The following is a 25,352-nucleotide window of genomic DNA, read 5'->3' on the forward strand; positions in this document are numbered from 1 at the left end:
TGACAGTTAAGTGGCATATTGGATAGACCCCCTGGGCTTGGAATCAGGAAGACTTGCTCGAGTTCAAATCCGGTCTCAGAACACACTCTAGCTGTGTCACCCTGGGCAAGTCACTCAACTCTGTTTTCTCCTCTTTGCTCATCTGTAAAATGAACTGAAGAAGGAAATGGCAAACCACTCCAGTATCTTTGTCAAGAAAACCTCAAATGAGGTAATGAAGAGTCAGACATGATCCAAACTCTAAAACAAGACTCCATTCTGGGTACTTGGAGGCTCTGCATCCAGGCTTTGAGTGCCTCCTTGCATGGTGACCTGGACCCATCCCTAAACCCCCCTAACCACTCCAACTGGACTTCATCTGTCTGTCTCCCTTGAATTAGCCTCCTATTCAAGCCTGTCTGCATTCCTGAGTGACTGTCCTAGTACAAGAGAAAAAAAACTGTGACCACAGTAGGGAAGTCAGACCAGGTTTGGGGAACCTGGAGCTTCCTTCCTCAGTTCAGGGGACATGCAGAGGAACAATACATTTGAAAAAAACGGGGTCTGGCTGTTTAGGTTGGTCTCATTCCTTGGACCCTACCTAAATTTAGACTCCAATCCAGCTCAGTCCAAAGCCCATCCTAAGAGTGTCCAGTCTAACCCAGCCCAACCCAGTCTGTGGTGTTGTAGTGTGTAGGCAAGAAACTTCGGGGGTAGTGTTGACATGCAAAGAGGAAATTTGCAAAGAAAAGGAAGCTATTGACTCAGAGCCTGCGTGTGATCTATGACCTTGTGGGAAAGAGAAATAGACTGTGACAGTTATAGTGACAGGGAGGAGGGGAATGAAATCAGATTGAGGGGAGAAAAATTGGAAGTCATTATGAACCTTTCCAGTTCAGAAAATGGTCCTGGTCTGCTGGGGATGGGGTTTAAGTGGTGGTGGTAAAGAATGATTGGGCATCAAGGGTGAGTGTTCGTCCTTCGTTGCCGAAGAAGACCATGTCTTCAGAGAAATAATGACAAGACTTGCATTTGACTTTGTTTTGAGTGAGGGAGGGTTGTGCAGGTCACCAGCCTCACTTCTCCACCAGAGCCATATGAATCCAGTGACCAGATACTCATCAGGATGACTAGAGATGACCCAGGATGAGGCAGTTGGGGTTAAGTGACTTGCTCAAGGTCACACAGCTAGTGAGTGTCAAGTGTCTGAGGTGAGATTTGAACTCAGGTCCTCCTGACTCATGCACAGGTGCTCTATCCACTGCACCACCTAACTGCCCCGGACATCAAGGGTAGATGAGGAGGAAGGACCGGGAAAAGACTTCCCAGCCTTTCTAACTTACATAGCTAAAAGATTGAGACCTTGATTTAAATCAAAAAGTCAGGTTATCCACCTTCAGCCCTACTTGAAACCAGGCTAAGGCTAAGTTAAGGACCTTTGCCAGCAAACCTAAGACAAATATCTTCCCTGTTTTCAAAGCTTTCTGATCGCTGACCCTGCATTGACCCTCTAGGCTCCCTCCTGGCCACTGGGTTCTGAGATCTATTGCACTCTATCCCTGATTAACACCTCCCCACCCTTCCCCACCCACTTCTGAAACTGTGGCCACTTGTAACCAGATCCTCTAGTCTGATAGCAGATTTCTCTCTGGCTTCTTTTTCAAAATTTCATTTTGTTTTTTACTTTGAATTTAACCAACACCAAACAAAATGAGCATTTGCACACACGTTGTAGAAAAGAAAGAGATTATACATTAAATTTCAAATCTCTGTTATATAGAGCTTGCTTCAGTTAACTATATAATAAACGTGACTTTTACAAAGGGGCAGCTAGCTGGTGCAGTGGATAGAATGCTGGGTCTGGAGGCAGGAAGATCTCAGTTCCAATGTCAGACACTTCCTAACTGGGTGATCTTGAGCAAGTGACTCAGATGGCAAACCACTTCAGCATCTTTGCTAAGAAAACCCCAAAAGGGGTCACGAAAGACTCAGACATGACTGAAAATAACAACTTTTTACAAAGTTGTCCTCCTTGTCTAAAATTTCTTCTGGCCAGTTCGTTTCTTTTTTGGCAGGAGAGGGGATCTCTATCCCTAATCCCTCCCTCCCTCTTTCCCTACACACATTGAAAAGAAGAAAAGTAAAATTCTTACAACACATATGCATAGCCAAACAAGCCACATCCAAAAATGCTTGTCTCATTCTGCATCTTGAGTCTATCTTGGGATGGGTGGGTAACATTCTTCATTGTTAGTTGTCTGGAATCACAATGGCTCATTGCATTGGTAAGAGTTCTCAACACTTTCAAAGTTGTTTTTCTTAGCAATGTTGTTACATATAACATATATATAATAATATATATTATTTATATATAAATGTTCTGTAGGTTCTACTTACTTCACTCTGCATCAGTTCACACAAGTCTTCCCAGGTTTCATAACAACTTGTTGGTACCTCTCCTGCCCAAACAGGATCAAAGCTTTTCTGAGCTTTCTCCAAACCTATTTTGGCATTCCCTGATGTAGGCTCTCTAGATTGAGCTAATCGATTTGGTTCTTCTCAAAGCCCTTTTCTATGAGTCTCTTTCTTTCCTCTTTTCCTTCCCCTTCCCTTTCTCTCCCCAGTTCATTCTTCCCCCTTCCTGTCTTTCCCCCTCTTTTCTCTGCATTTTTCCTCTTTCTCTGTGTTTCTTTCTCTGTTTCTCCACTTTCCTCGATCTCCTTCTTCTCTCTACCTCCCTTGCTCCACCTTTCTTCTCTCCTCCCAAGTTCTTGCCCTCATATGCAGGTTTGGAATATTGGTTAATCAATCTCCATCAGTGGGGAGACTTTTATAAAAAATGGACATTGAGACTCTGGTTACATTCCAATCCTAGGCTCTCTATTAGCCATTTGAGAAACTGCCTATACCTTGGGCCCTAGTTTTCTGAACTGTAAAAGGGAAGGAATGGACAGATGACCTCTGATGCCTCTTTTGGTTCTAGAGAAGGGGTCCTTAACCTAGGATCCGTGAACTAGATTTTTTAAAAATCTTGATAACTAGTTCAATATAATCAATTTTCTTTGCCATCCTATGTATTTTATTTTATGCATTTAAAAACATTCTCCAAAGGGACTCATAAGTTTCACCAGACTGCCAAATAGGTCCATGACAAAAAAAAAATTAAGAACCCATTTATCTCTCCCTCATTTCCACAATCAAGGGAATACAATATGACAGGAAATCTCTAGTGGCATGCCCTTGAGTTGCATATGGTCATCACAGGAATTGATTATGTATATTTGGTTTTTTTTTTAAGGTCTTATTTTTCTTTCTGTTTTCATCTGGTGGGAAAGGAGGAAAGGTAAAAGGGGTAGAGAAATAAGGGGGATTTTGATTAATTAAAAAAAGAAAATGTGTCATAGATGGATCTATGGATCTTTGAAAGAACTAGAAATATTTTGACCTGGAGAAGAGAAGCCTTAGAGGTATGTGGTAGGACAGGGCTTGACGGTTGCCTTCAAGTATTTTGAAAGACTGTCATGTGGAAGGAGGATTAAACTTTTTCTGCTCAGCTCTAGAAGGCAGAAAAGGGAGCAAAGAGTAGAAATTGTAGATAGGTAGATCTGACCTTGATACAAGAAGAAACTCCTAACAATGAAAACTGTTCCAAAGTGGGATGAGCTGCTTCTGGATAGAGTGAATCACATGTTGGTGATTTCTGCTTAGATTTCATCCTTGTGGGCTTGCTGGGTCCCTACTAACTCTGAGAGATAATAAACCTATAAAGAATAGCATGATTATAGACAAGGTTCCCATTGTTGAGGTTTAGGGATGCTTGGGACCCCAAAATACCAATACCATGAATTCCACTCAAGCTTCTTTCAGTCAAAATAAAATAAAGTTTTTAAAAGATCTACCATATTGGGTTGCCTCTAAAGAAGCCTCACCATTTGTGACACAAGTGGGCCAGATAGAACCTGAGCTAAATTGAATCTGAGCACCTTTATGGAGACAAGAAGGATCTTATATACAGAAAGACTGTGGGAGGGTGGTCTAATAGTCTGGGGTGATGGGAGGAGGGGTTTAGGGAGGGTCTTGACGAGGAATCTAGGGAGGTTCTTGATGGGAGTGGGGTGACTAGAGGTCAGAACCAAGAGAGTGGGATTTTGACAGTGGAGGGCCAGACTCAGTTAAGGGTAACTGAGATTCTGGCATAGCCGTAGTCCAGGGCTTTTGGCCTCAGGCAAGTGCCAGATCAAGAGGGAAGATTCTAGGAGAGTTCGAGGGGGTTCCCAGAGCCTGTACCCCATCACCATCATCTCAAAAATCAGAATAATTCAACTCCAAACACAGATAGTCTGCAAAGATTTACAAAAGAGAACTCATTTTCTGACATACACACTTAGAAAACAGGCATACATACTTACCTCCCCCAATCCCTTTCATGCACACACTGAAGCATTATCAGTGTCCCATATGTGGGGAGAAAGGAGGGATGTTCCAGAGAAAAACCGGGGAAGGAAGGATGTGGAGCCTTCATTGGAAGGGAGATGAAGACTGTACAGAATAGCAGGAGATAAGGACCCCTCTAGGGCCCAGGGAGTAGCGGAACCTTGGTTCTGGGCGGGGATTGGGGATTAGTGGGAGGAGGGAAGGGGAAGAGGCAAGGCAACCCACAGACTCTGGAGTCCTGGGAAAGGGAAAACAGGGGACTGTGCTTAATTCATTCCCCCACCTACTCACCACCCCTAATCTTTTGTCTTTACCCGGTTGTTGTGATCTGAGCTGAGCAGCACGAAGCCCAGTCCGCCCCTATGGACAAGGAAGGTAAAGAATGGCCTCTGCTTCCTCTCACCTCCATCTCCCAATATCTCATCTCTTCTCACCTTTCGTCTTTCCCTTCTGAAGACCTGTGCTTTCTCCCCCTGGAAGGCTCCCCGGAAAACCTCCAGTCCCCTCTCTTTTTTCTTCTTTTTACTTCCCAAAAGGAGGAATAAAGAAGAGGAAGTCTCAGGGATCTCAGGAAATGGAGGAGGGAGCAATAGAGAAGGATTTTGTCTCTTGGGAAGGGATGTAGGGAAGAGGACAGAGCTGGCATTTGCAGAGCTGCCTCTGAACTTTGCCTTCCAACTACCAACCTGAAAGGGGAGGGGGCAAAGTTCTGGTGAGGCTGGATAGGAGTGGGGGAAGGGACCCTGTCAACTGGGTACTGCAGTCTTTCCCTGGAGTGGAAAGCCAAGATGACTGAGTACAACATCTGCACAGATGTAACCCCACAGGAGCATGACAACTCATTTCATTAATGAAAGTGGAAGAAGCACTAGGGTAGAAGAACTTATTCCTAGCTCTGCCATTCTGTATGTATGCCCTCTCTAGGCCTCAGTTTCTCCTTATGTTAAATGAAGGGATTGGGTCAGGTGATTTATTATATTGCTATTACAAAGGATGGTGAATGATCAGATCTCAGAGCTGAAAGGGACCTTAGGCATCATCAGTTGATCAACAAGCATTTATTAAGGGCCACCTATGTGCCAGGCATTTTGCTAGGCACTGGGGATAGAGACGGTACCTGGGATCCATTGAGATAGGAAATTCCCACATAAGGAAGCACTCTAGGTCAAAGCTACCATCTCTGCAACTTAGTCGTAGAGACTTACCTAGAGCACTGGGAAGTTAAGTGATTTGTCCAGGTTCACACAGTCAGAATATGTCAGAGGCAAGACTTGGATTCAGGTATTCTTGGCTGTAAGGCCAGCTCTCTCCACTGTGCCGTGCTGGGTACACAGACAAAAGTGACTGTCTCTGCTCTCAAGGAACCTACATTCTCTAGGGGGATATAAAGTCTAGTGAGCATATCTCTCAGGTAATTATCTCAGAGCCAGTCTAACTACATCTTCCCCTCAGGGATCTAGGGGTACCACTGAGGGACTGGGGTATCTCTTCTCTAAACATCCTTCATTCATATCCCCACTAGCCATGTTCCCCCGCACTGGTTGGTGCCAGTGACAAGACCCCCAGTTCTACTTAACCAATTAACATCAATTAACTTTTGCAAAGGGATTTTTATTTCAAAGATGTAGCAAGAACCACACAATCTCTGGATAGAATGGTCTCAGACTTAGCACAGTTTCTCCAAAGACTTGGTGCTGATGGGATGATGGGACCTGGACCCCTAAAAGCCCCTAAACTTTCCCACACTGTTGTTTCTCCTGAAGCATCTGACCCATCCCAGCCTACCTAGATTCTCAATAATCATTTTTACTATCCTTTCACTATGGCTCTCTGACTCAGTGCAGAACACTTAACTCTGTACCTGGTCCACCCCAGGCTATTAACCACTCCTTTATGCCATTCAGATCTTCTCCCTGTCTTTTCTTGTATACAGGTACCAATCTTACCCCCATTGCGCAGATTCACTTTAGAATCTCACCTGCTTCTATTGGTGTCACAAATATACCTCAACACCTTGACTGAAAGAAGGCTTTAGCAATCAAATTCTTTTAAGGCAGACCCCCCTGTACACTTGCATTTTGGTGTTCTCAGCACCCCAAACCACAACAGTCCCATCAAAGTTGAAATGCAATGCCAATGCATTTAGGCTACTGCTGGGCTGGGTTCTAAGGTTACTTCTTAGGGCATCCATATTGAGCTAGTTGCAAAGCCCAGAATGGACTTGATTTCCAGACTCCTGAGGCTCTCCAAACTCTTGGATGTGCAGAAGACTCACTCCTCTAACTTTTTGAAATTCACAAAATTAGACCCTCCAATTCCTCCACCCAAAAGGAAAGAACAAATGTTGAGGCAAAAGACAGAGGCCTGTTTTCATGGGGCCACATGAAAGAGAGAGAGACAGAGAGACAGAGAGAGACAGAGACAGAGACACAGAGAGAGACAGAGAACAAGAAAATGAGAGAACTCTAGCCCAGGGCCTCTTCCCTTCCAACTGTCTCACTGCATGCCATCAGGGAAGGAGTCAAACCAAGAAAACAAATCCCACCAAGAGAAAGTCTGGGGCTGAAGTGGCATTTTGAAGTCACCCAATCAAAGAGGTCGCTGTCAAACATGTGGTTAGCAGACCAGAACCAGTTACAGAATGTCTACAAATACTCCAAAGTCTCTCCAAGAAAAACGTCATCGAAACTCTACTAGAGACAGCCCCCTCCACCCACCAGCCTCTCATGTGGAGGATTTCAGCATTTGAGTAGGCTAATACATCCTGCACAGGTTCATAAGGTCTGGGCTTATTGGCTAGTCCTCATTAACTGAAAAATAGAAATTAGATTTGTTTTATTTTATTTGTCAGGGAGGACGCTAGCCTAGTAGTTGAGGGACTCAGGAAAGGATGCATGTAGAAGAGAGCATTTTAGTTAAATCTGGGAGGAAACTGGGGATTCTCAGACGGAGGTGAGGAGGCCAGTTTGACAGGACTGAGGGGCATAATTTTTTTTAAAGGTGAGAGAAGTAGCCTCTAATCTAAACCCCCTATATTACAGAAGAGGAAACTGAGGCCCAGAGAAGGGCTATGAATTTTCTAAGGTGACAAAGGGAATTAACAGCATAGTTGGGAACAGAGCTCTTACCTCCTCTTGCCGTTATACTGTTACAGCCTCTGGTATTTTCTTAAAATAATAGATTCATAGATTAATAGGGTGGTTTCATGTTTTCTAATCTTAGTTTTTGCATGCACTAATGGGCAGAATTCTTTGTTTGTACATTTTTTTTTTTTAAAGACAATCAACCTGGGGAGGCAGGTGCTATTATCCCCATTTTACAGTTGAAGGATCTGAGGTAAACAGGCTAAAGTGACTTGTTCAGGGTCACACAGCTAATAAATGTCTGGGGCCAGATTTGAACTCAGGTGTTCCTGCCTCCAGGTCTCGTATTCTATCTATTGCCCTTGTTTATGCATCTTTTCATCATTCTTCAAAACATGTAAGAAATCAGTAGCACTAATCTTTCTTATTTAAAGTCTCCTGAGTGACGTCCAAGAAAGGCCCAGTCTCCTAAGGCAAGGCCGCCATTTTTGGATGGGAGAAGAGTGTTTCTTCCCAAGCCTGGCCACACACTGCTTTTTCTCTCTGGAATGCTTGATAGAGGTCTTGGCTCAGCTCATCAATTAGGTTATATGGCACACTTCCTCTCCATGAATAGGGGAAGCCCTGCTTGACTGGGTACTCCTCCCCCATGATAAGAATACAGTGATTATAATGGAACCGTCATTGCTTCATTCCTCCCTTTCCTATCAGGCATCACAAAACCATGTGTATGCATGACATGTTGGTTATTACACACCATGTCTTATGGATTCATACTAATATTTACCAAAGAAAACACATTTCTCCATGCTCCCAAATCTATCTACACCCCAATTTCTCTCTCAAGCTCTAGGACCACATTTTCATCTGTCTCCTGGATGTCACCCCCTAGTTGTCCTGTAAGCACCTCAAACTCAATAAAGCTTAAATTCCTATTTATTTTTTGTCTTTGGATCCCAAGTGCAAGGCTCTGCACAAGGCCGTGAGGTCCCAGATGTTTCTTGAGTGAATTCAACATGTTCAAAACTGAACTCATTATTTTCTCCCTACCCTTGATCCCCAGCTAAAGACCCCCCCCCCAAAACAGCAACAACAAAAAGTCCCTTGTCCTGACTTCTCTGCAGAGGTATAACAGAGCTTGTGCAACCAGAATTGCCAGCATTTAGAAGGGTTGATTACAGCACTCTAAGTTGTATGGGGTTAAAACATCAGGCGCACAAATACTGGAGGAGGTATGGGTGGTTAGATATAAGTTTATGTGGAAAATCTGGGGGCAGGATGGGGTTCTAGTGGACTACAAGCTTGACAAGAGTTTCCAGTTATGACTGGGCTCCTAATAAAGTCAACCTGATGTTAAATGAGGCTGTTAGGAGAATCATATGAGATTACTTTTTGATTTTGCATCCATAATATTCATAATATCCACTCTCTGTACCCCCTGCGACTACTCTCATACAGGGTCTCATTTGCCAGGACTCCTGTGGCAGTCTCCTAAAAAGATCTTCCTACCTCCATGCTCTCCTGTCTCCAATCTTTCCTTCATTCTGCTGCCTTAGGCAATATGGTCATATCACTCTTTTGCTTAAGAAACTTCAGTGGCTCCATATTCAATTGCTCATCAAGTATAATTCAAACTTTGCCTGACATTCAAAGCCCTGCCTAATTTAACATAACATTTCTAACATTATTACTCCCAACATATTCGTTATGTATTTTATGCTGCAGACAAATTGGAGCTCTAATTTGAAATTCAAATTCAAGTCTAGACCTCTTCTTTCTCTCTTCCTTCCTCCTTTATGAGCAAAATATCTCAGTTCAACTAAGAAAAGTCCTGATCTCACCCAAGGGGAAATTCCCTAGGGTCTAGGGAAGCAAGCTGGAAATAAGTCACACACTGAGCGTTTTTCTGCAAGATATTTGCTTTCTAAAGCCTTTGTCTCTCTCTGTCAGTCTGTCTCTGTCTGTCTGTCTGTCTGTCTCTCTCTATATTTGAAGTTGATCCCCAAGAGTATGGAACCTAGATGCCTTTCTTTCTTGAAGCAGGAATAAAGAATATTTTTTCTCTTTAAAGCTGTCATATCACCTCAGTACACACTCAGACACCATTTGCTTCCATTAGGAGAGTCTTATGCAAAGTGCTCTAGATTTACCTGGAAACTTGGGTTATATATACTTATTTTTGTACATGTTGTCTCTCATATAGATTGTAAGCACCTTGAGGGCAGGTATTTCATTTTTGTCTTTATATAGGTGCTCAATAAATCATTACTGATTTGCTATCTGGTTTCTGTCTAGATGTGGGTCAAGATCTCTGAAAACTGGTCAGATTTGGGAGTCATTCGCATAGTTAAAGTTGAAGATAAAATGAGACTGTCCAACAAAGGAATGTATTGCTAGAAGAGCACTGAGGATAGAACCTTAAGAAATAGTTACCCTGAGGACTTGGAAAGAGGATGCCAAGTCGGGGATGGAAACAAAAAAGAAATGGTTAGGGGCTGAAAAAAACTAGAAGAGTTATGCTTTTGCAGCCAAGGGAAAAGAGAGGCTTCAAGTAGAGAAGGGTGTGGTTAACAATGTCACAGTCTGCCAAGAGGTCAAGGAGCATGATGATAGAAAAAAGGCAATTGGATTTGGTGGTTGGGGGAGGGGTCATTGATGACCTCAGAGGAAGTGACTTTGGTAGGTGATTGAGCAGAAGTCAGAATGTTAGGCATTGAGGACCAGGGGTGGTGAGGAATTGGAGTCAGGGAGAACAGACAATTTACAATTTTGACAGTGGGGATGTGGGACAATGGCAGAATTAGACCGAAGGGTCAGAGGATGACTTTTTTTTTTAAGTATTGGGGAAGCCTGAGCATGTTTACTGGCAGCTGGGAAGAGGCAGATAAATTTCTCTGTATTAACTTTATTGTCTACAACATATCCTTCAGTAGAATGTAAACTTCTTGAGGGTAAGGAGTGTTTTGGGTTTTTTTTTTTGTATTTGCATCCCCAGTGCCTAGCAAAATGCCTTGTATGTAGTGGGTGCATAATGAGTATTTGTTGAATTTAAATGGAAGAGAGTTTGAAGATTTTGAAAAGGAAGATGTTGCGGAAAGGAAAGACTGTAAGTGTAGAACATTGCATATACTGTCTGACTCAGTTGATATGTTTATTAGTTTTAGTGAGCTTCTTTTCCTTCTATTTTAAAAAAATAATTATTTATTTTAACATTTATTTAAAAATTTTTTGAGTTTCCCATTCTCTTCCTTCAGCCCTGCCTGAACCCATTGAGAAGGCAAGCAATATGATGTCAATTATTCATGTGTAGTCATGCAAAACACATTTTCATATTAACCATATTGCAGAAAAAAAAAGAAGAAAAGTATAGTAAGTAAAAAAATGTGTTTCAGCTTACACTCAGTTAATCAGTTCTCTCTCTGGATGGAGTTAGCATTTTTCTTTGTTAGTCCTTTGGAATTATTTTGCATCATTGTATTGATTAGAGTGGCTAAGTCTTTCATAGTTGATCGTTGTAACAACATTGTTACTTTGTATAATGTTTTCCTGGTTCTGCTCACTTCACTTTGCATTAGTTCGTATAAAACTTCCAAGATTTTTCTAATGCCTTCCCCCTTATCATTTCTTACATACAATAGTATATGGTAGTATTATATAGAATAGTATATAATTGCGTTCCACCCCCACCTCTATTTTTATTATTTATTGGCACAGAGAGAGTGAGGAGACCAGCCTGGCTGGAGCATGGGAAGGTTGCATTGAAGATTTGGGGAGACAAGGAAGTGTAGTTTTGAATAGCCAATCAGCTGCCAAGTTTTGATGATTCTACTCCTAGAGCATCTCTTGGACCCATTCCATGGCAGAAGGGAAAGAGAGGTGGTTCTAGAGCCAAAGTATCTGACTTTCAACCCTAGCTCTGCTACTGCTACCTGTGTGACCTTGGGAAGGTCACACTTCTTTATGTGTAAAATGAGAGATTTTAATTTCAATTCTTTCCACTTACTGGGTCATTCCATTAGTTCAGACTTTCATCATCTTTCTCCCAGACCAGGGGGTCCACCACATGTGGCTCTCTGTCCTCAAGTGTGACCCTTTGACCAAATCCAAGCTTCACAGAACAAATCCCCTTAATAAAAGGTTTTTTTTCTGTAAAACTTGGACTCAGTCAAAGGGCCTCAGTTGAGGAACCTGAAGGCTACATGTGGCCTCGAGGCTGCAGGATCCCCACCCTGGTCCTGGACTAATGCAATATGTTCCTAATTGGTTTCCCTGCCTCTAGTGTCTTTCCTCTCCTATTCATCCTCCATACAAGCACAGGTCTGAATATCCCTCCCCTGCTCAATAAACTTCTGTGACTCCCTATTACCTCTAGGCTCAAATGTCTGGTTGGTTGTTGTCCTTTGTTCTTGAAGAGGACTAAAATGAAATGACACCACTGTCTTGGGGTCAAGGGATAGTGTGTCCGACTGTGGCTGGTCAGACCAATATGAGCTCTGAAGTCTCTTTCACATGTTAGGGATAAAAAGTCCATGTGAACATTTAGAGTGGAGACATCTCTAAATTTGCACATCTCACATTTCGTTTGAATGTACTGCATTTCTGCTTTGCTCATAGCATATAGTGCCACCTTTAATGGGGGCACGCCATGCTGGGTGGTCCTGTGTCAGTGTCTCCCATGTCTCACAATCAATTCCAAAGTTCTTCAGAGAGACCTTAGGAGTGTCATTGTAACTCATCTTCAGACCTCCGTGTGAGACGTTTGCCACGTGTGAATTCTTTGTAAAACAGTCTCTTAGCTAAACATTCATTTGGCATTCAAATGTGGCCAGACCGTTGGAGTTGTGTTCTCTGCAGTAGAGTTTGAATGCTTGGCAGTTCAGCTTGAGAAAGGGCCTCAGTGTCTGTTACAAATACAGACTCTTCTGTTAGGCATTTAAAGATTTTCACGTTCTGGCTTCAGCTTTCCTTTTCAGGCTTATTATCTATCACTTCCGTTTCTAGTTGATGGTGTAGCAATGCTGGCCTTCCTACTGCTTGACATTCCATCTATGTGCTTTTGTGCAGGTTGCCTCTCATGCCTGAGGAATATGCGTATGTGTGGGGGATGGGGCACAGAGCAGAGGGCAACAGCCTTCCTAAAGGTATTTACTCCTTCCTCATCTTAGTGATCCCAGCTGCCTTCAAAGTTTCCCTTAAATACCACTTCCTACCATGATGCTGTCCTAATTTCCCCAGCAGCAAGTGCCTCCCTACCCCTGACAAATTACCTGGTATTTATTTTGAATGTAGCACCTAATGTAGGTTTACTTCTTCTACCTGTGCTCACAAGTTTGCAGGTTGGGTCCTCAGGGAGGTGACTACTACCTTGGGTTCCAAGGGTATATTGTGGGTAGCACCCACTTCTAAAACTGTAACTCTTGAACCTTTCCCCTCTGAGATTACTTTTAGTTATAAGCTTGTAGACACAATTAGATCAAAACAAAGGCTAAGATGGCTTTGAAAGGACAGTACTTATAAAATATTCTTTCCATAAACCTGGGAGGCACTCTCCTGCATAGGATAGGTAGGGAGAGTGGGCTCTTAGAATACAGTAGGGGCAAGGCACTCATCTAGCCAATATAGATCCAAGGCAACTCATGCTTCTGGTACCAGCGGTTCCCAGTGTGCTTTGTTGTGGAGTCCTCACAGAATCTTTTCTGAACTGTTCATTCAGATGAGCTCCCTAGGTTTGCTCCTCTCCTCTACTTGAGTATCAACTGCCAGGTGAGTTATCTCCTGAGCCCTTATGTTTCCAGACATCTTACTCTTTTTGAAATGCTGCCTTTCCGTCTCCATATCTTTCTGGACAGGGTCTCGATTCTCTGGTACAAACTGCTTGACCTTCCAAACTCTTCCATCCTAGTTGGGATGTCTCCTACTTGACAAATTGCTGTACTTTGAGATGGGCCATCATCTATTGTGGAAAGTCGGGGTGAGGGGAGGAGAGAAAATCCCTCCCCTTCTCCCTGCTGCCAGCTTGTATCAATGCAGGGTCACCTCCCCCCCCCCCAAAAGCTGCCCCTTTCTGCCCTTCTAGCAACTCTTAATACTTTACAAAGGATTGACAAGGCTGGGTGGGAGGTCTTCCTTGTTACTTCCACTAGCCACCAACTTCTGGCTCCCATCCTGTATGTTTTATATTTACTTTATGTGTGTGTGTTGTCTTCTCATAGAGAATGTGTATAGTCCTTGAAGGCAGGGATTTTTTTTGGTCTTTGTCTTATTTTTGTATTCCTGACATCTAGCATGTTAGACAAATAGTAGGTGCTTATTAAATGCTTATTGATGATTGATCAGTTGATTTGAATGCCAGGAGTTTGAAAGTAGAAGTCCAGAGGTCTGGACAGTGAATTAGATCTGGGCTCTGACACTTGCTCTTTTTGTGCCATATGTGAAATAAAGTGGTTGGGCTAGATCAGGGGTGGGAACCTGTGTCCTCAAGGTCACATGTGGCCCTCTAGGTGCTCAAGTGTGACTCTTTGATTGAATCTACACTTCGTGAAACTTCACAGAAAGGGCTGCACTTGAGGATGTAGAAGGTCGTATGTGGCCTCAAGGCTTCAGGTTCCCCACCCCTGGAGATAATCTCCGTGGTACCCTATCAGTTCTGAAAAGATATTTGGTTCCTTGGAAAGAGCACCTTGTTGGTAGTAGTTGGGGTGGGGGTGGAAGGTGATTTTGGGATTTGATCAATCAGGGAAACCATGAGGAGGAGCTAGGCTATGGGGCAGTGTCCTGGGGCTCAGGCCACTGTCTTTCTCCAGGAGGAAAATAAAAAAGGTTCAAATTTTCCAGCTAGGCCTCAGGATAACTCTGTAGCAGGATTGTCAACGTCTGTTCTTGGTCTTAAAAGTCTCTGAGTCTCTTTCAAGAGCATCCAAGAGGTCAAAACTCCTTTTATAATAATACTAAGACTTTTTTGTCCATTAAAATGCTCTTCTCTTTTCCAATTATAAATTTGTGTGAGAACAGATTTTCTTCATGTACTTTCAGCCAGAACAAAATATCACAACAGATTGAATGCAGACGCACACAGGAGAATCCAGCTGTCTTCTACAAAGCCAGACATTAAAGAAATTTCCAAAAATATGCAAAACAATGATATTTTTAATGCATTTTTTGTTTTAGAACATGTAGTTACTTTTCATAAAAATATATTAACATGTAATGCATTTATTGTTGTTTTTAAATGAATGAAAAAATATTGAGCTTTTTTCTCATTTTTATTTTCTAATAAGATAGATATGATCCACTAAACAAAAACTCCTTGGGGGAAAGTTCTCAATAATTTTTAAGAGAATAAATGGGGTCCTGAGACCAAAATATTTGAGGACCTGTGGTCCATCCCAGAAAGGCTCCTCCAATGCTGTGCTAGGCCTAGGGATGGGGCAGTCACTGGCATTCTATTTCTTTTCTCTGTCCAGCAGATGGCAATGTAGTATCAATTCCACACTTGGTCCCTTGGGTCACTCTGGTGACTTAACTCCTTTCTCTTCCTTTCTCCTAGATCTTGCCCTGCTTCTGCCCCCCAGGACCCTGGAGGCTCTGGCAGATTCCTGGTTACGAGAGGACTGCCCTGGCTTTGACTATGCAGCCCTGGTGGCTTCAGCAGCCCCTTCCCAAGCTGTCCTGTGGGCTAAGTCCCCTGGGGTGTTGGCAGGAAGGCCCTTCTTTGATGCTATCTTCTCCCGGCTAGACTGCCAGGTGACCTGGTTCTTCCCCGAAGGCTCCCACCTGGTGCCAGTGGCCCGAGTGGCTGAAGTCCGGGGCCCTGCTCACCGCCTGCTCTTGGGGGAGCGGGTGGCGCTCAACGCTCTGGCCCGATGCAGCGGGGTGGCTAGTGCTGCGGCAGCTGCTGTGAAAATGGCCCGGAGCACGGGCTGGACCGGGCATGTGGCCGGGACCAGGAAGACCACTCCTGGCTTCCGGCTGGCAGAGAAGTATGGGCTGCTGGTGGGGGGTGCTGTGGCACACCGCTATGACCTGGGGGGCCTAGTGATGGTAAAGGACAACCATGTCATGGCAGCTGGTGGTGTGGAAGAGGTAGAGTCCAAGACTTCGTCCTGATCCATCTCGAACTGTGCCAGTCCTTGCTCTATCACTAATCCCAGCCAAACCCTAACCCTATCTGTTAACTCAGATGAAATCCCAGGCTAGTTTCAACCTGAAACCCAATGACAGCTGTATAATCCCATCCCAAATGGCTTCAGATCTAGGCTCTGACTTTTACGAGCTGTATGCCCCAAGGAAAGCTATTTTCCTTCTAAGAGACTAAGTTTCCTCATGTGTAAGTTTCTTGAGGTGAGGACTTGTGCTTTGCCTCTTTTTGTATCCCCTGTACTTAGCACACTGTTTGGTACATACTAGGTACTGAATAAATTATTATTAATAATTTTATTTTATAATATAATAATCTAATACACTGTTTATTAATAATTTAATAAGTAAATGATTGAATTTAAGTGAGTTCATAAAATTTGTAAAATAGCAGCAGCGAAGTGGCACAGTGAGGAGAGTGCTGGCCCTCAAAGTCAGGAAGACCTGAGTTCAAATCTGGCCTCTAACAATTCTTAGCTGAGTGACCCTGGGCAAGTCACTTAACCTCTGTTTACCTTAATCCACTGGAGAAAGAAATGGCAAATCACTCCAGTATATTTGCCAAGAAAACCCATGGAGAGTACAATTCACGGGGTCATGGAAGAATTGGACATGACTCAACAAAATGCTAAGCCCAGACCATACAAAGATAGGCAAAAACAGTCCTTTCCCTCAGGAACATATGTTATTATGGGGTGAGGGGTGGGAAGAGAGATGGCATGTAAATAGCTGGGTATATATGCAGAGCAGATGGAGCTGAGGGACAGCTGTCAGGTGAGCTGAGCCATGAAAGAAGCCACCAAGAGGTGATGGTGAGAGGAGAGAGTGTTCCAGGCACAGGAGACCTCCTGTCTAAAGGAAATGGAGTACCTGCAGGTAGGCCAGTGCTGCTAGATGGTAGAGAACATGGAGATATAAGAAGACTGGAGAAGTAGGAAGGGGCGAGATTATGACAAGCTTTCAATGCCAAATAGAGGAATTTAAATTTGACCCTGGATGTATTCCTGAAACTCACTGGTTTGGTCAGATCTATGCTTGAGAAAAATCACCTTGGTAGGTGAGTGGAAGATCCATCAGAATAGGGAAAGATACAGGAGACAGACCAGTTATATAGCATAGACCAGGGGTGGGGAACTCATGGCCTTGAGAGCCTTCTGGGTCCTTGGGTGTGGGCTTTTGACTGGCTGCAGGTTTTATAGAACAAGGGGATTTGTTCTGTGAAGTTCAGATTCAGTCAAAGGGCTGCACTTGAGGACCTAGAGGGCCACATGTGGCATTTAAGCAGCAAGTTCCTCACTCCTGGCATAGACTGAAAAGAGAAGCTGGCTTAATACAGAGCTTTGGGTATTTTATGAACCTTAAAGGGCTGAAGAATCGTGGGTTGTTATGATAACAACTCACCCAACAACCCAAGTCATGGCAGCCAAACTGGTCCCCAACGACACCCTCTTCTTCAGGCCCCTGTCCCTAAGCTTCATCTTCCACCATAGGCTGTTCAAAGGGCCCGGAGGGCAGGAGACTTTGCCCTGAAGTTGGAGGTGGAGTGTAGTAGCCTCCAAGAAGCCCTGAAGGCTGCCCAAGCAGGTGCTGACCTCGTCCTCCTGGATAACCTCTCCCCTGAGGTGAGATTCAACAGGGGGTCCTCTGCTAGGAGGGGAGCCATGGGTGAAGATGTTGGGATTGGTGGAAGCTGGTCTAGCTCTTACCTCCCCTTTCTCTTCTCCAACAGATACTGCACCCTACAGCAGCAGCGGTGAAAGCTCAGTTCCCCCAGGTTGGGGTGGAGGCAAGTGGGGGCATCACCTTGAACAACCTTCCCCAGTTCTGTGGGCCTCATGTTGATGTCATCTCTTTGGGGGCTTTGACCCAGGCAGCTTCTGTGGTTGACTTTTCCCTCAAGTTGTTTAAAGATAGTGAGACCCTGAAGTCCTCCGGATTCAGATCTCAGTGAGCAGGAAAAGAAATAAGGAGGGAGAGTAATAAACTGGCTTACGTCTATTGTTCAAATTCAGCTCCTTTTTGGGACGTCTGGGGAGGGAGGTTGAGGACATCTTGGGTTTCAAGAGTGGTTTCTTTTACTGTCCTTGGGGAAAGGAAGGGCTCACAATCTTGGATCAAGCTGAGGTGGGAAAGGAGGATTCACATGTTCCCTTTCCTCCCAGGAAACATGCCTCATGATATCTGTAGTTTCCCAACTGCAAATGTAACATGGTACAGCAGGAAGAAATGCTGAATTTGAAGTCAGAGGACCTCAGTGAATCCCAGCTTCACTATTCACTATTTCTGGGACCTGAGGAAAGTCACTCCCTCTTCTGAACCTGTTTCCTCATGTATAAAATGCAGGGTAGCCAGCTAACTCAGTACATAAAGCTTTAGGTCTGAAGTCAGAAAGAATGAAGTTCAAATCCAGCCTCAGATATTACTAGCAGTGTGACCCTGGGCAAGTCACTTAACCAATGTCTGCCTTAATCCACTGGAGAAAAAATGGCAATCCACTCTAGTATCTTTGTTTAAGAAAACTTCACAGACAGTATGATTGGCAAAGAGTGGGATATGACTGAATAGAAAAATGAGGAGACTGGTCTAGATCAGTGATGTCAAATTCAAAGAGAAAAGTGGGCTATGAAACCACTTATAAGGATCCCTGTGGGTGACATATGGACTTAGAGAACCACATGTCAACAGTGTTATTGTTCAGTTGTTTTTCAGTCATGTTTGATTCTTCAAGACCACATTTGTGGTTCTCTTGGGAAAGACACTGGAGTTGTTTGCCATTTTCTTCATTTTACAGACAAGGAAACTAAGGCAAACAGGGTGAAGTGACTTGCCCTCGGTCATACAGCTATTAAGTGCCTGAAACCAGATGTGAATTCAAGTCTTCCTGATCCAGGCCAGCATTCTATCCACTGCACCACCTAATTTTATACTTAGGTAGCAATTTACTTTCTGTCTTACTGTCCCAGAACCAGGCCAGCTACATCTGCTCTTCAGGATTCTAGGAATATCCTGAGGATTTGGGCTATCTTCTCTAGTGCTATTGGCTTGAGCCCCCACTGGTTGTGTCCTCTCTATTGTGTCAGTGACTAGTACCCTAGTTGGAGTCAACTACTTAACATTAATAAGCTTTGACGAAAGGATACGGTGCTTTAAACATAAAACAACAAAAGTACTTTTCCTTTCAATACCTCAGGGGAGCACTCCACCTATCTCACGTCCTGGGGAGAGTGGGATCATTTTTAGCTCTGTTCCTATAATAACATTAGTTCAATTAAGTTCATGTTCCTATGCAGAATCAATATGGGATGAATCATTATTTCAACTATGAAAGGCTGGGACCTAAAAGTCACTCCGTGGTCTTGAGAACATCAGCATGGAGCTGGATGTAATACTGTTGGGTCACTGGGATGCCAGGACTACCTGTCTGTTAAATATTCCAAAGTGTCTACATTACACTAATAACCGCTTCCCTGGAAATATGCTCCCTTACCTTCTGATAGAGATATTTTAAGTGCTCTCTGCATGTGCCAATATTCGTCACACACACAAACACACACAATACATGCACACACACATATATATTTATATACATGTGTATATATATATACATATATATGCACATACACACACACATACACACACACACACACACACACACACACACACTTCTTGTTTCCCCCAAGTAAATGTAAGCTCTGTGAAGATAAGAACAGTTTGATCTTTGCTTTCCATTTCTTTGATGCTTGGTACATAGTAGAAATAGCCCCTTCCTTTCCTGGGTAGATCATTACAAAAACTAGCCACAAGAGTAGGGTTTGTCTTGTTGCATAGGACTTGTGGGGGATGGGAGAGGGAAGGCAGGCTTTGGGAGAACTATACAGTTTTCTGCCCTGGGGGTTCCTGGCCTTAGTAAAGGCAAGTTAAGAGTGCAGGATGAGAATGGAGACAAAATTGTAGAGTACAAGATGGAATAGACTGAAATAAGGCTGAAACTAAGTTAAACCTGGAGAGACTTGTATGAACTGATACTGAATGAAGTGACCAGAGCCAGAACATTGTACAAAATAACAGTCACATTGTGCGATGACTGACTTTGACAGACTTGGCTCTTCTCAGCAATGCTAGGGTCTAAGACAACTCCAAAAGACTCATGATGGAAAATGCCACCCACATCCAGAGAAAGGACTCTGGAGTCTGAATGGAGACGGAAGCATAGTATTTGCTCTCTTTATTCTTTTATTTGTTTCTTCTTTCTCATAGTTTCTTCCATGGGTTCTAATTCTTCTTTACAACATGACTAATGTGAAAATAGGTTTATTATGAATGTATATGTACAACCTATATCAAATTACATGCTGTCTTGAGGGAGTGGAAAGGGAGAGATGGGGAGAAAATATGGAACTCACAATCTTATGGAAGTGAATGTTGAAAACTATAAAGAAAGAAAGAAAAGGCAAGTTAGAACTAGATTGCAAGGACTTGAAACGTCAGAAGCAGTTTATACTTTATTTAGTTGTCAATATTGAATCCATGAAATTTTTTTTTCATAATAGAGAGATGAGATCAGAGCTGTGCATGAACAAGATTAATTGAGAAATAGTAACGAGCTGTGGGATCAAATTCGCATCAAACTCAGGAACAGGGGTCACTAACGCATACATCCTGTGGGCTGCTTATTTTAATAGATAATTATATTAATTAATGTAATATTATATAATTCTATTGTATTAGATAATAAGTTTTATTTATTTTACTAAATATTTTCCAATTACGTTATGATCTGGGTTGGGCTGCAGTTGGGAGTGCAGGCCTTGAGTCAGATACTTCTGGTGCAGAGGATCCTTTAGGAGACAGTATAAAATGACAGCAGAAATGCCAGTTAGGAAGCTATTACAATAGCCTAGGATGGAGGTGATGAAAGCCTGAACTAGGGTGGTGGTCCAGGTCAGGAGATATTCGAAAGAGGGTTAGAACAAAGAGGATTTGGCAGTAAATGGGATGTAGAGGCTGAGGGAGAAAAAAAGAAACAAAAATAACTCAGTCTATGAGCTGGATGAGTGGGAGAACTTTCATTCAATAAACATTTATTAAGCTCCTACTGTGCGCTAGACACTGTGCTAAGAGTTGGTGATACAAAAGGAAGGAAAAGACAGCTCCTGCTCTCAAGGAATTACAATCTAATAGAGGGAGAAAAACATGCAGACAAATACATATGTATATACATATATATATATATATATATAAAGCAAGCTATATACAGGACAAATATGAAATAATTAATAGATGAAAGGCACTGGAATTAAGAGAGTTTGAGGAAGGCTACCTGTAGGAGGTGGGATTTTAGTTGGGACTTAAAGGAAGCAGGAAATCAGTATTCAGAGTGGAAGAGGGAGAGCATTCCAGGTATGGAGGGACAGCCAGAGAGAATGTCTGGATGGAGAGATGGGGTATGTTGTTTGTGGCACAGCCAGGAGGCCAGTGTCACTGTGTAGAAGAGTATGTGTTGGAAAGGGAGATGTAAGAAGCCTAGAAACACTAGGAGTCTGAGGTGCCTACGGGACATCCAGTTAGAAATATTCGGCAGTTAGTAGAGGTATGGGGAGAACTTGGGGGTGAAGATACAGATTTAAAAGTCATCTGCATAGAAGTGATAAGTAAGGCCAGGAGAATGGATGAGTTCACTGAGTAGGTACATAGACAGTTCTTGTTTTATATAAATCTGCATTAAGCAAATTTGATTTTACATAATGAATTCTGAAAGAAAACAGCATCCCCAATACATATCTATGTTAACTTTACCGTGCAATACTGTCTCTTTTCTCTCTCTGCTTCTTCCCCTCAGCTTGGTGCTCTGAGACCTCCTACCTACCCACCTCCTTAAAAAAAAACCCTAAAAAATTTCTACCAAGTAAAAGCCAAAGAATGGAGGTGTAGAGAGACCTCTGCTGCTGCCTCCAAGGCTGCCACCTCAGAATCAGAGGTCTGGCTTAAGAAAAGACTTTTACCCCACTCCACTCACCTAGGCCACTTATTACCCGGCAGTGTGTCTGTCTTCAGTCCTTCTGAGCTTGGGTACCACATTTCCTGCCCTCTCCCCACAAATTCCTCCTGTTCTTTCACCTGGTTCTGGCCTCTCCTGTGTGTTCCTTTTGCTCTCTCTTCCCTTGCCCAGACTGAACCATGTGCCCCCTCCCTCCATGGTCCTCCTTCCTGGCCCCTTCCTTCCCTCCCTTCCGCACATAATAGAGCAAATTCATGTTATGTTAAACTTTAAGTAGAGGTCTACTGAAAGGTCCATTTACATAAAGCAAGAGCTATCTGTATTGAAAAGAGGCAGATGAAAGATATATATGTGTATGTATGTATGTGTATATATTTATATTATCTATACATACACACACATACATACATACATACGTACATACATACATACATACATACATACACAGACCAATGGATGGAGAGCATTCCAGGCATGGGGGACAGCCAGAGAGAATGTCTGGAGCTGAGAGATGGAGTGTCCTTTTTGTGGCAAAGCCAGGAGCCCAGTGTCACTGGATAGAAGACTGTCTGTTAGGAAGTGAGGTGTAAGATGCCTGGAAATACTATGAGTTTGAGGTGCCTATGGGACATATATATATAGAGAGAGATAGATAGATAGATAGATACACATAGATATAGAGATATAGATATAAAATATATGTGTATATATAAACACAGATATATAGATATAGATATACATGTGTGTGCATATACACACACACAGACACACATATATAGATCTATCACTAAAAGTAAAGACAAGCTTTGGTAAGAGAGATAGGAAGGGGAACCATCAGAGCAGCATTTTATGCAAAACGAGGCAGGAGAGGGCATGATGGAGGAGGTCGATGCAGTGGTTTATAAGGATACTTGATAAAGATAAATCAAACAATACGGAGAGGACAGAAAAAAGATCATGGGTTGTATTTAGTCAGGAGAAGGTCATTAGTGCTTTTGGAGACTGCTGTTTTTTAGGAAGTGCTGGGGAGCCCAGCCAGATTGAAAGGTGTTAAGGAATGAGTGGGTAGTGAGGAAACAGAGGCAGAGAGTATCCAAGTCTGGTAGTAAGGAAAAGAAGAAGGATCAGATAATGCCTTGAGCTTGTGGCAGAGTCGGGGAAGGCTTACTTAAGGATAAGGGACACCTGGGCTTGTTTGTAGACTGAGAGAACCAATCCTTAGAAAGAGAAAGATGGAAGATTCACGGAAGACAAGGAATAATGAAAATGTTGATTGTGAGTTCCTTGAAGGCAAGGGGCTGTTTTTTGACTCTTTTTGCATGCTTTTCACTTAGCACAGTGCCTAGAACACAATTTGTTGTTGTTGAGTTGTTTCAGTCATGTCTGAGTCTCTGTGAGCCCATTTGGGGTTTTCTTGGCAAAGATACTGGAGTGGTATGCCATTTCCTTTTCCAGATCATTTTACAGATGGGGAAACCAAGGCAAACAGGGTTCAATGACTTGCCCAGGGTCATACAGCTAGTAAGTGAGGCCATATTTGAACTTAGGTCATTCTGACTCCACCTAGCTGCCCCAAACCACCTCATTTTAAAGAAGAAGAAACAGAACCCCAGAGAGGTTGACTTGTCCAAGGTCCCACAACCAAGTAAGTGCCAAAACCAAGATTTGAACTCAGTTCCTCAAAATGTAAGTCCACTGACAGCTCTCTCATATAGAGGACAAAATGGAAAGGAATCTTAGGGGAGCATGATGGCTGGGAGAAAACTTAGGCTGAGGCTATAGAGAATGGGATAGGGTAGGAGAAGCAGTTTCTGGTGGAGCCGGCAAGGAGTTGGGACTCTCAAAGTTGATACCCTGAACTAATCCTGTGCTGAGCCCTGGAGTCCTGCGAGGATCACAGTCCTCTGCACCAGTGAGAAGGCTCTCTGGAGTGGTGCTTTAAGACTGGAGGGTGGGTTGGAGGGTGAATAGCAGACCTGGGCTTTCAGGGATCTGGTGCTGGAGAGGAAGTAGAGTAAGAGGTGCCCCATTGCAGGGAGGAATTAATTACCCCCTCAGATCTTGGTATATAGACCAAATCTTAGTTGCTGTGAATCCCAGTTCCAACTGTGCTGGCTTTTTAACCCCTGAGGTATCCATGAAGGGTATATGTGTTGTCTCCAATCGTCCTGATCTATATCTTGCCACAGGACCCAGAGGGCTCTGGAGGAGAAAGTGAGGCTGGTGACTTTGCACAGCTCTCCCTCACTTAAATCCAATTCGCTTGCAAGTCATGGCATCACCTTCTTGATATCATGGTTCTTTTTGAAAATGAAGGACAAACAATGACAACAGTTTGTTGGTAGCTGTGATGATTGGTAGCTGTGTGTTTCAGAACAGAGAGAGTTTGGTTTGTGGGACTAAAACACCAGAGCAGAATCAGGAGATCCAGGTTCAGGTCCTCTCTCTGACACTCACTAGCTGTGCGACGATCAGCAAATTTCTTTATCTGTAAAATGGGGATATTTGTACTCACATTGCCATCCTGAGAGTGTTGTTGGAGGAGAGTCACACAACAGGTTTGTAAACCTTCGAGTGCTACAGAAATGTGATTTGTTACCAGTTAGTGGAAGAACTTGAGAAGCTAGCAGTTCAGCTCCATAGTTTTAGGTGCAAAAGAAGGAAAGACTAAGAAAAAATAAAAGACTCATTGAGGAAAAGTATTCAGTTACTAAAAGTAAATTGGGAGGGGCATAAAAACTGAATTCTGGGGGGAAAACTTACCTGATTTTCTTTTTATTTGAAAAGAAGGCCCATCTTTTTTTTTTTTCTTGTGAGCATCATGGATATTGTGGCTTAGTTATCATGGAATACCTCAAACCCCCAAGAACTAAAGTTGAAGGTCGTTCAGAGGGCAATAGAGAGGTGGTGAGCAGATGGCACCATATTAGGAATGCAAAATCACACAGGGGAAGTAGTGTAAAACATTATTGGGGAGATATGTCACTGGAAAAGGGGGTGAGCCAGTCATCCAGTGAGTGATAGAAAGGGAAAACCATTAGGTAGCCTGTGTGCTCCATTTATATCTGTCCAGTGCCAAGGCATCTAATGGAAGGTCCCTAGCATTGTGAGTAGAAGCCCCATTGAGGAATGATGGGAGAATGTGGGGAAGCGTTTCATGGTATAAAAAGGTTCATAGTCTATACTGTTGTAGAGACAGTGATGCTAGAATCACCAGTCTGTTCCGTTCTCTCTGTTCACACAGATCTGAGTTTGGGTCCTTGTCGCTTCTTGCATGACCTCTTACACTGACCTCCAAAATGGCCTCCCCACCTCAGCCCTGTTCTCTGTTCTATTTTCCCTATAGCTGCCAAAGAGATATTCCTAAAAAAACAGATCTGACACTATCCCTCTTCTGTTCAATAAACCTTACTGCCTCTCGGATCAAATAGAAAGTCCTCTGTTTGGCTTTAAAAACCTGATTCCAACCTATCTTTCCAGCCTTACCGTATGTATACTTTTGCCCTTTATGCAGTCTCTGTAGCTCAGCCAAATTGGCTTTCTTGTTGTTTTTCACGTCATTCTATTTCCTAACTCTGTTTGCACAGACTCCCCATGTTTGTCATCTGCCTGCCTGCATGGTCAAGTGAAAAGTTTGTGAAACAAAGACACAAACACAATGTTAATCATTATCCCATAGACTAAGGCTGGGATACATCTGAGCTACTATGATAAAACATGTA

At 43.1% G+C, this 25,352-nt stretch overlaps 1 protein-coding gene across 2 annotated transcripts; it reads left to right on the forward strand.

Moving 5' to 3' along the window:
- The first annotated feature begins 4,600 nt into the window (after nt 1–4,600).
- Nucleotides 4,601–17,639, forward strand: QPRT (quinolinate phosphoribosyltransferase). Of its 2 annotated transcripts, XM_072597593.1 has the most exons (5): nt 4,616–4,788; nt 12,561–12,637; nt 15,043–15,578; nt 17,123–17,254; nt 17,362–17,639. In XM_072597593.1, the coding sequence occupies exons 2-5, from the start codon at nt 12,571–12,573 to the stop codon at nt 17,581–17,583; spliced, it is 957 nt and encodes a 318-aa protein (XP_072453694.1). In that variant the 5' UTR covers nt 4,616–4,788; nt 12,561–12,570; the 3' UTR covers nt 17,584–17,639. The 2 variants fall into 2 exon arrangements, with proteins under 2 accessions (XP_072453695.1, XP_072453694.1); XM_072597594.1 differs by lacking the exon at nt 12,561–12,637 and having other exon boundaries at nt 4,601–4,788.
- The last annotated feature ends 7,713 nt before the right edge of the window (nt 17,640–25,352 follow it).

The sequence above is a fragment of the Notamacropus eugenii genome, chromosome 3 (assembly GCF_028372415.1).
Source record: "Notamacropus eugenii isolate mMacEug1 chromosome 3, mMacEug1.pri_v2, whole genome shotgun sequence".
Lineage (NCBI taxonomy): Eukaryota > Metazoa > Chordata > Mammalia > Diprotodontia > Macropodidae > Notamacropus > Notamacropus eugenii.

Excerpts from the sequence above, each read along its gene's own strand:
- QPRT (XM_072597593.1), top strand. The coding sequence starts at position 12,571 with ATGCCTGAGGAATATGCGTATGTGTGGGGGATGGGGCACAGAGCAGAG. Across the intron at positions 12,638-15,042 it reads GGGCAACAGCCTTCCTAAAG|ATCTTGCCCTGCTTCTGCCC; the intron begins GTATTTACTCCT and ends CCTTTCTCCTAG. Across the intron at positions 17,255-17,361 it reads TGGATAACCTCTCCCCTGAG|ATACTGCACCCTACAGCAGC; the intron begins GTGAGATTCAAC and ends CTTCTCCAACAG.